Genomic DNA, 11040 nt, shown 5'->3' with positions numbered 1-11040 from the left:
GGACCTGCATGGTCTTGGAGAGGCAAAGCTGTGGTCACCACAGAGAGCAAACGAGCCCCAGCAGGTGATTCTCATGGGTGAATGATGAGGAGAGTTGATAATTACACTATGAGCTACAGGGTACTTTTAAAATCAAGATAAGAAAAAGGAAGAAATATATTTTTATAAATATAAAAATATGTACTTACGGGGTGCTGCAGGATCACTCTAAAGATACAGAATCCCGAGGGGGAAGTTTCAGACTGCTGAAGAAGCTCCGATAAGCCAGCCAGCCACTTGCACCAGGGAAAAGCGCTTGTCCTAGGCATGACACTGAATTTGCTGAATTTCCTAGTTTCAAGGGTAAAGCCAAGCATAGGCGCTTTCTTCTGATGAACAACATAACTACTGCTGCCTCGCCACCCCACGTGGAGAAGCTGGGAGAGCAGACCCAAGGAGTTGCTGGGTTCCTCTGCTCACTGCAGCAGCGTTTCCAGTACATGAGAATAGGGGAGGGGTTCTCGCCAAGACCTGCACTTTCCCAAGGAATGCTGGGATGGGTCCCCCTTCAGAGAACAGCACTTCCGTCAGGCGGCGCTAGTAGGTTCATTGGTTACACTTGGATGAGAAGGCAAGTCCTTTTCTTAAGCTACCCTCAGAGAGGTCAGGGCTCCTTTAATGGAACTAATCAGGTAGAGTCATGGCCATTAGTAGGAGTGGCCAGGCATTCAGAGGCCAGGCTGAACTTGCACACATAACCTCTCAGTCCTCTCCAATTATACATTTAAAAGTCACCTCCTTCTTGTATGTTAAACATATCATGTACACTCTCATTTTAAAATTTTTATTAATAATTAAAGGTCTGTAGGCTTCAGCTAACTTTGCGTCAGTCAGGTGGCCGTAGGGAAATGGCCTTATTGTACGGTGGCTTTTATTTGGAGGGCCCAGACTCCCCCAAGATTTTCCCTGGAGCCTCTGTAAACGCAGACCCTGTGAATCATGCTCGTAAAATACAATCCAAGCTTTGATAGATCTGCAACTATGAAAAGGAATAATAAACTGAAGCAAGACAGGTGGGACTTTTTATTACATTTAGTAACACAGATCTTCCCAAAGGAATCCAAACCCCAATAATCGCAAAATCATGTTATTATATACTCCAAACGCAAAATCCTGTTGCAATCCTGGCTCAATAGGTTTCCTCAGAACTGAAATAACTCACTAAGAAATAAAAAGGTAAAAAAGGAATAATATAAGCAACAGAGTTAGCAGATGAGAAAGTGAGCAAAAGGAAGATTGATTCGTGAAAGAAAAAAAAGACTAAATAAGAATGAGCACTTAAGATCTTATCCCTAAATTGAATTAAGGAATTATGCTCAAAACATTTTAAAAAACTGAACAGTGAGTGTCATAGTGTGTATTTGAACATAAACTGGCATGGGACAGCAATTCATTAGAACTAATTTCCTTCAGCTGTTTATAATCTTTCTAAGTAGCCCTTTTCTGAGAATTGTACCACAGTCTTAGTGTAACGCAGTACCTTTATTATTGATGACTACTTAGACATCAAAATAACAAATTGACAACTACAGTTTCACACACCCTGAGAACATATAAGCAGGTGTAATTTAAGCATGTTTTCCAAATGTGGAATGCTTGCTAGGCTAAATATCTTTATTTGGCTCAAATTCTGAGAAGGGGATAAATGCACTTTGTTTTATTATTCTTTTGGACTTTTTTCCTCCTTTAATTTTTAATTTCCTTTTCCTAATTTATCTAACAAACTAATTCCCATGGTCACAATGAGAAAAGAAAACTTGACTCACATTGAATCTTGTAAAAACTTAAGGGGTTTTAGGGCACAGTAGAGGAAAATGCTTAGGTTATACTATGATGCCAAGACAAAGGTTTCCATTTTCAGGCCCCTTCTTCCCTGGGTCTATACCCATGGAGCCAAATGTCCACTTCACCCCATCTCCGTCTTCTTCTTGCTCCTCAAACTGGGTGAGCATTTCTTAAGGCATCCTTCTAACTAATTTTAAATCTGGTTTTGGCAGTCATATCTGCCAAGAACTTAGCAGAGAAATATTTGAAGGTTTTACTCCTCATATAAATTCACTAAGAATTGATGGACAAAAAGGGGTAGATGACAGGAGTAGTTTAAACTACAGTCCAAAGAAATTAACCTCCTCTTAAAATTGTGTCACAGAAAGTAAATCTTTAAAGCAAGATCTGAATTATTCAGAAGTAATGCTCCCTCTTCCTACGTAGTTTTTCAGTGGACTTCATGTAAATCAAGCCTAATGCTAAAAAGTAAACAAACAACCACAAAAAAAGATTTACAAAAAAATGGTAAATCAGAGTGAGTCTTTTCCTGGAGGATTTATCAGGTTATTCCTCTAAATAGCAGCTTCCTGGAACTCACGGAAAATGTAAGAGGAATTGAAAGGGAAGGGAAGTGGAGGTGGGGGAGGGAGAGAGGGAAGGAGGAAAGATGGACAAAGCGGGGAGAAAAGAACTTTTCAAGAACACATCCACTGCCAAAAATGAGGAACACCTGAAAAGGCATCTTGACGGTTTCCTCAGAATTCTAAGTGCTTTCCAGATGAAAAAGCATCTGCCACCCAACTACTGTTATTTTTTATTTCAAGCTCAAAACAAACATACAAACTTTCCAGCTTGGCAAGAAAATATGAGCCCCCAACAGCAAATACTTTAATCAACAACTCTTACCTGGGTACAAAAGACTGAGTACAGGTTTGATTTAAAGGGGGTTAGACACTGGTGATTTGATACACAGAACAAAAATTGTTGTTCAGTTGGCTTGATGAGAGTTCTTCATGTTGCTTCTCCAGCTTTCATTTAGTTTCCCCTGTAAAATTTGAAGAAACTTCATATACTACATGTGGTACTGAGAAAAGGGCATGCAATCAACACAATCAAGGAGAAAAAGGTTTTACTCTGTCCTGTTCTTGGCCCGCAGCTCTCCCTTGGGACCACCTGGTCTCTGAGTCCCTTCTCCTACATTCCCCATAGAATGAGGCAGAATGAGGCAGTATTAGCTTAGCAAGACAGACATTTGTGTGACCATGGGCAAGTCACCTGCCCTCCTTGTATAATCAGGACGAGGATAAGCAGAGTATCTACCTTTTAGTGTTACTCTGAGGACTTAGTACAATCCTTGGCACATAGTAAATGTGCAGAAATTGCTAGGTATTATTGAACTAAACTGTTAAATATGCCCCAAACCAATTCTATTCTATGGAACAATTATTTCTGAGTGTGGAAGGAGTCAGTATAGAATTTGGAGGTGTTCCAAGTCCCCCATCCTAGGGCACTTGCTGCCCACCACAGAGATTCTCAGTCCTTAATTTAGTGCATCAGAATCTCCTGAGGAACTTTTATAAAAGTACCTATGCCAGGCGCCACCTGCAGAGATTCCAATTAAGTTGGTCTGGAGTGGGGCCCAGGCATCAGTCTTTTTCAAAGCCCCCAGGTGATCCTAATACTCACTGAGGACTGCTGACCCAGTAATGCGCCTTCTAATTTGGATGCACGGTCAGTGCCTGTGTGGTCTGTTAGACTGACAGGACCAGGAGCTCCTGGGATGAAGAGAGGTTATCCTTATCCATCATGTCAATCCCCACAGGCCACCATGTGACAAATCCCTCGGAAACTGGTGACCAAATCAGACAGGAGTGCCCCCAAGGTTGGAGCTTGGCATCTGCAGGCTGCTTTGCTTCTTCCTTTGGTTGTAATGGAGATGAAGAGGCCCCTGCGGGAGGTCGTAAAATGGCTCCTGCCTGCCCAGCAGAGAAGGGTGAGGTAGGAAGCGATACCAGCCCCTGCCTTTGGAGCTGGAGGCCTAATGAGCTATGATGGAATCAGAAACCAGCACTTTAATTGACTCGTCCCTTTTTTTCCTTGTCTTAGTTTATTCCCTTTTTGTTATTTTTTGGTTTTAGGAAAATGTTTGTGCTACAATTCTTGTCAGTGTCTGAGGACGTCCAGGCCCGGGTTGCCCTCCCTCCAGCTGGGAGCATTACATGTGGACCAGCTCCTGCGGCAGGCCGGCCACAGTGGCGGGAGCTGGGGGCATGGGAGCTGCTCACCGGGACGGAACACTCAGGGGACCAGAGTTTGTACTGCTTCTTGGGAGAGTTCTCATGAAAAAAACCAACTACAACACAAAGCTGACAGAATAAGGTACTTAGTGGATGCACGTGGAGGGGCAGGAGGCAGAAGGCTTGAGTCCACCTGAGGGATCCACAGGTTTCACAGAGGACGCCCAGTGAGCCCACCCTTTAAAGTGGAATCTCAGTGGGCACACACCAGACCTGGGCAGTCAGCTCACACATCTGGTAAGGACCCTGACAAAGAGGCAATCACACCTCCAGGAGAACTGGGGATAATCTGTGTGTCTGTGTGTGTGTTTATGGGAGTTTTTTTGTGGTAAAATTCATGTAACATAAAATTCACCATCTTAAAGTATACAAAGGATAACCTGTGTTATACCTAAAGTACCTGAATAAACCAAACCATCCTGAATAAGGAGAAGCAGATGTATTACAACCCCTTCTACCCATGTCTTCCAGCCATTCCCTGGTTGGACAATTGGACTCACCATTTCTGGTCCAAGAGCCTCTGACATTTTTGTGATCAGAATCTCTTTTTCACTTCCCCCAAATCTTGAGATCACTAGAGAACCAGGAGAGGGAAAGATGATCGGCAGGGAAAGAGCAGAAGTGGAGAAGGGAAGGACAAGAACTGGTGCAGCAAGCCAGAGACAGTCCTTGAGAAAAACAGGTGGGGGGACACGGGGTGGAAACCCACTGGGTCTTCTGCCCAAAGCTCCTCTCTGGGACTGTCTCCTCAGCTCAAAGGGGTGGCTCTAGCTGTCCCATTTGACAGCCTTGCTTGTTTGAACGAATCTTCCCTGGATCAGTAAGACACTCAGCATCTTTCTACTAAATGCCCTGTTTGCTTAAGACAAGTCAAATTCACCTGGGTTTTTTACAACCATGAAAACTTTCATGAATCCAGCCCTCCAGGACCCCTGCCTCACCAGGGATCCATGACCAAATGGAGGCAGGGGGAGGATGGCATGGAGAGCTTTCAGAGAAGGCCTATGAGCATATTCCAAACCACTGAGTGGGAACTCATGTTATGAAGGAAACCCATTTTCTAAGACAGAATTTATTAGTTTTTTCTTACCTTCTCTCTATCCTCAGGGTCCACATATCAGCTGGTTCAGGGCTTTATGTAACTTGATGTTAGCCGTGTTAAAATTCAACACAATTTGGCATTTGGTAATTACGTGGGCCATGTTCCCTAAGTGGTAATTATGTGGGCTATGTTCCGTATAACCACCTAATAAATACTTAGATGACTATTTTTGCAACTGGAGATTAGGTAGCCCAGAATCCACCCTTTAATCTACCAAGCAGAACGTTCTAAGGTAGAAGCCTACACGATGGGAAATCACTGAGCTGTCTTCTCCATTCCTCTGTGCTGAAGGCAGGAAGTCCTGGCCAGCCCTGGGCAAGGCAACTTGCACCCTGAAGCATGAATGACCCTCAAACCAGACTTTCAGGAGCCTGACAGCAGTGAAAACCTAGCACATCATCCCACTCTCCTGTATTGTTTAAAAAGATTCATAATTATTCTGATGTTGCTAGGAGAGACGGCACGATACAACACCACAGGACCCTCTTGGGAGAGCTTCAAGGGCAATGTCCACAAGCTCTGCTTGGGTTCCAAAGGGCTCTGCTCTGTCTTTCTCCCCAGGGTTCTCCTGTCACACACTCTAGGCTTGGAGAACAATGGAATGTAATGGTTAAAAGCATGGTCACTGAAGCCAGATCACCTGGGTTCAGATTCCAGCTGTGCCATTCGCTAGCCATGCTACCTTGAGCAAGGCAACTAACCTCCCCTTGACTCAGTTTCACTATCTGTAAAATGTAACTGATAGTAGTACCTACTTCACAGGGTTGTTGTGAGAATTAACTATTAACTCATTTAATATACGTGAAGGATTTGGACCTGTTCCTGGCACTCAGGAAGCAAAAATAAGGAAGAGCTGTTCTTATTCTGAGTCTGGGTAGGAAGAGAAAGAAAAGAAAACCTGAGAAACAACAGCCCACATTATGACTAACTTCTTCCCACACATCTGAATTCTAGAGTTGCCTCATTCAACAGCCACTTATAAAAAATATTTACTGAGCACCAACCACAGTGGAAGGTCATCTGATGCAAGAATGGCAACAGGGCGGTGGAGGGCAGCCAGGTTCTTGTTCAGGGCACACACCTGGCATGTGTGGTTGAGTTCACCTAAGTTAAATGGGGTCCCACTGTAATCCTGGCATAACATAGTGAGCAGGACGAGAGTCCCTGACCTTGGGAAGGTTTCATTCAAGTAGGAAGGGCAGACTTTGAAGCAATCAACCCATATAAAGATATAATAAACTGTGTCACATTTTGTGGAAGAAAAGTGCAGGGTGCTGAAATGATGTCCCTTGGAGGGTGAGGGGTGCCATGGAAAGCCATGAGACATGAAGGATAAACAGAAGTGACCCAAGCAGGGTCTGGAAGAAGTGTTCCCGACAGAGTGAGCAGCATGTGCAAAGGCCCTACAGCAGGAAAGAACTTGTGTTTCAGGAGCTGGAAGAGGGGCCATTAGGTCAGGAGAGAGACAGAGACAGAAAGGAATACAAGAGGAGGCAAGACTGCTGGCAGACCCACGCACGTGTTGTCGTAATTGTACTACATGGAGGAAGAACGTGGCTCTTATCACCTCCTTGACTCCAGTCCACCACATTTTCTAGTTACTTCAATATTGACAGCAGGAAACAAATCATTTTAGTAAATCAAGAAGAAGCACTTAAGCTGCTTACTTACATAGGACAGCAGCTTAAAAATAACTCTGTTCATGCACTGGATATTTCTTCAGAGGGTAGCTTGGTCTTTCAAGGATATACTTTACTTCAGACACAGGATCTTCCTATAATAAAAACAAATTGAGCAATTGCATTACTAATATTGTAATATGGATCAGTGATACCCAGGTGGGTTGTTTTGCATTTAAGAGGTCCATGAATCCCATACACGTTGTATATGTTGTGTTCACGATATATGTGTGTACGTGGATACTATTTCTTTCTTTTCTCTCTTCCTCCCTCTCTCCCTCCTCTCTTCCCTCTCCCTTTTCCTCCCTCCCTCCTTTCCTTCTTTTCTTTTTACGTTTTGAAGTGATTCCCTTACTTGAAAAGATTGGGAATTAACAAAGCAAATGACTTTGCAGAGAGGAAGTAAAGTAGTTCACCAGCCTGGTGACTAGGATAATCAATGTTCATTTACAAGTATGATCCTATAAATCTAGGCTATATCAGCATTTAAATAAGTCAAGATGACCAGTTCAACTACATGGTATGGTTTAATCCAACTACAGGGGCCTCTGTCAACCTTTCATTTGAATTCTTTTGAAGTGGTGACAGATCACTTAACTAATGGTTGTACATCTGCAGTAGACAGAGTACCGGGTAGACCTATCTATGCATCAGAAACACTCCCCTCACTCCCACAGAAGTCAAACAGTCAAAAACACCATCTTAACTTTGAGGAAAACTTTATCTTCCATGCTGTGGGCTCACATAGACCACACACTCCCTGGATTCTTCCCTGGACTGGGATTCCTGTCTGTGGTGGAGAATGTGCTTCGGGCCAGTTACACTGTCTTCTCTAAGTCCTTGGAAAGGACCATGCTCCCTCTCACTGGAGGACCTCTGCCTGCTGCATACTGTGCTCCCAAGTAGCTGCTACTCATTGCTCAGACTGAAGCTCCACTCTCTCTTCCTTGGGGAAGCCTGCCCTGACCCCCAGCCTAGTCAAATGCTCCCTTTCACACTCTTCAGGATACCATGTACCCTTCTTGGCAAGCGTCACAATTGTCCATTTATTTCCATGGTTACTTGATATATGTCTTGTCTCCCCCTCTAGGCTGTAAGACCCAGTTCCCATATTATTTTGTCAGCAGAGATTGAATTTCATCAGAAGCCTCGACCTTGCTGAGGTGCTGCTGAGCTCTGTGGGATGTCAGAAGACTGCATACCCTTTCGTGGATCTTCTTCCACGTGGACTGAGAACCCGGGGAGAACCTGCTCAACAGAGGAAATATGGTGGAGTATTATGCAGTTAAGAAAATGGATATTTATAGTATATAACAATAAGGTTCGATATTTCTTACTTAACAGTAAGAAAAAAGCAGCAATGTGCAAAAGAGTATACAGAGTGTGGTTTCAATGTCTTCATTAAACCTATGCATAGGAAAAACATTGGGAATAAAAACCACCAAGATGTTAAAAACACTCTGTGTTTCAGTGTGTGGCTATGAGTGGTTCTTTTCTTCTTTGTACTTTCCTGTATATTTTAGATATTTCTGTAAAGAACAAATCCTGCTTTTACATTTAAAATTTTAATCCAAAAACTTTAAATACAAAATTTAGCCCCAACTGTTTTCCACCACAAGGATTTTATATCTCACCTACTTCAAGCCACCCAGGCCAAAACTAAACCACAGGTCTTACAGTGTCTTTCAGCTTCTCAAACATAAAGCATTTCTCCCTTCCATGGGCATTTTCCAATACTGCTCCCTCCGCCCAAAATGCTGCCACCCCCAACCCCCATCCTCACTCGTGTTAACTCCCATCCACCCTTCAGAGCTCAGTTCAACTACTGATTTCTCAGGAAAGTCCTTCCTGAGCCCCTCCTGTAGAGGAAGTCAACTTTCCTATTTTACACACTTGGAGTCCATCTACCCCTCACACATAGCACTTCCCCAGGGGACATTTTGTCATTATTTAGTTAATGTCTGTCTCTCCTCCTAGACTGAAATTAAGACTGAGGCTCTTGAGCTAATAGCTCATCCCAGGAACTTGTAGGTACCACCCACCCTAAAACTGGGCCTGCACAGATGTCCGGTGAATAACCTTTGACATCAGAGGGCCGAAAACTGCACCCTCAGATCATGTGAAGTGCCTCCATTTTTTAGCATGCATCCCACGAAGATGTATGTAACCCAGGTATACCTGTGCGAAGCACAGATTACCTCACTTTTCCTTACCTCTAATCACAATTCCCCATGCCCTGCTTCTTCACTCCATAAATATCTCAAGCCCCTTGTCTTCTGGGAGGTAAGATTTGTTCTCCCGGCTCCTTACTTGGCTGCTTTGTGAGTAAACTCTTTCTCCGCCACAAAAGCTCCCTACTGCCTTCCATCTGAACCCAAACTCCTTAGCTTGGTTTCCACAGTCCTCTTCAGACCCTCAGCTTTGCCACCCACTATTCCCCCCAAGCTTCTCTAACTTCCAGAAGCTGACAGCACCTCCCATTCCTCCCCTCCATTAACTATCATAATCCAACCCCCTTCCCTCGAGGCCCACGTGAACATGCCACCTTCTCCATGAGACATTCCAGGGTGCCCTCTTTCCCCTTTAGCCACCATTTGGTCCATACTGTTCTCGAAGTTCAGCCTTATAGAAAGCCCTCTGTGTACTTTTTCTTTTTTTAACATCCTCTGCTAGGCTGCAAGTTCTCAGCGATCAGGAGGAATGTCTTAAATCTTAGGATTTCTATTCCAGGCCTACCAGATTGACTATCAATCCTGTTTTACTTCTGAGACACTATTTTTTCCCTTGTGTCAGCAAAAATAAGCGCCATGAATTGGTAACTGATTCTTCATGTGTCTATTTTTTTAATTGAGGTAGAATTGGTAATTATCACAACTGTACATTTTAAAGGCACTCTTTTAACCACAGAGATTCCAACCTACCCTCCACACACCCAGTTCTAATCCCAAGGATTTTGACTCAATGAGTCGATACAAGGCAATTCTTTAGTGAGCCTGAGTTGAGAATCACTGTCCTACTGCATAAGATACTCATGGAAGACTGGCTGAATGAACGCATAAACCATCTAACAAATTACCTTAAAAAGAAATGAGGCCTCCCTAGATCTTCCCCTTATGGAGTTAACCTCCTCCTGCTCTGTCTTTCCCGTACATTTGGATTGTACATCTGTTAGGTGCACATCACAATCCATCTCATATTTAGTGACATGGGAGGATGCTTGCCTCCCCATCTAGCGTGTAAGCTGCAGGCAAGCAAGGACGTGTCCCGATCACATACACTTTACATAATAGGTACCCAGTCCATGTATACTCAACTCAGTCCCTCAGAAGAGCACGCTATGCTAATTATAAGGACTTTGGGTGATGTATAAAAACAAGACACATGAACAAAAGTCATGGGCTTTCTCTAGTTATGGCAGCAGAGAAGCATCTGGGACTGTAAGAGGATGGATCGTTGATCACTACACCCATTTTACAGGTGAGGAAATGAAGGTCTAGAAGGCTGAGTACTTGTGTGAGATTACACGGCACTTAGGGACAGGAGAACACTAGAGCTCAAGTCTCCTGACTGCCACCAGTTGAAGATTCCTTCCCTTCTCTCTTTAAAATCAATTCTAAGTCTTCACATCTGGCGTAACCCCAGCCCCTGCTTTGCACACGTGCTGAGTTGCAGGCTGGCAGAAAGAGACTGAGCCAGAACAGAAAGGATGTCAGGTACAGAGACGGGTGTGAATGTGTCTCTGACCAACCATCTCTGGGACCCAAGGCCAATTTTTTCTAATCTATGTGTGATATTTTCTTCCAATAAAGTAACTAATCAGGAACTCACCATTCTTTAATAGATTTTATTAAAATATTTTATGTGGTTTCAAGTTCATTTTAATATAAAGGTATTCTATCATTTCTGAAAAATACTAGGAATGCATTATCACTTTCTTAGTCTACCTCAAACTTAACATCCTTCCTACTAAACTTTCAGTGCCACTTTTGTTCTGGGATCCTTACTACAAGTTCTTCTGTGAGCAATTGTGTTATTTTGATACGGGGTTTTCTCTTCTTATTCTCATCACTAACACTACAGAGAAAAGCAGACTGGCCTAGCCTTCATTCAAAACAACTATCTTAAAAATAGTATGTTTGAGGCTACTTCCTGGATT

At 43.4% G+C, this 11040-nt stretch overlaps 1 protein-coding gene across 7 annotated transcripts in view; it reads right to left on the bottom strand.

The window, feature by feature from the left end:
- Positions 1 to 1047: 1047 nt before the first annotated feature.
- SPATA6L (spermatogenesis associated 6 like) overlaps positions 1048 to 11040 on the bottom strand; it is a 52392-nt gene continuing 42399 nt past the window's right edge. For all 7 annotated transcript variants that reach the window (XM_031449776.2, XM_064490241.1, XM_010995233.3 and 4 more), the window contains 3 exons: positions 8039 to 8132; positions 6877 to 6979; positions 1048 to 2851 (listed from right to left, as the gene is read on the bottom strand). In XM_031449776.2, coding sequence (XP_031305636.1) covers positions 6890 to 6979; positions 8039 to 8132 — 184 coding nt within the window. In that variant the 3' untranslated portion in view covers positions 1048 to 2851; positions 6877 to 6889. The remainder of the gene's footprint in view (positions 2852 to 6876; positions 6980 to 8038; positions 8133 to 11040) is intronic.

This window comes from Camelus dromedarius, chromosome 10, assembly GCF_036321535.1.
Source record: "Camelus dromedarius isolate mCamDro1 chromosome 10, mCamDro1.pat, whole genome shotgun sequence".
In the NCBI taxonomy this organism is placed as follows: Eukaryota; Metazoa; Chordata; class Mammalia; order Artiodactyla; family Camelidae; genus Camelus; species Camelus dromedarius.
Note: the sequence above shows the minus strand (reverse complement) of the source record. Positions and strands in the feature narration are given on the sequence as shown.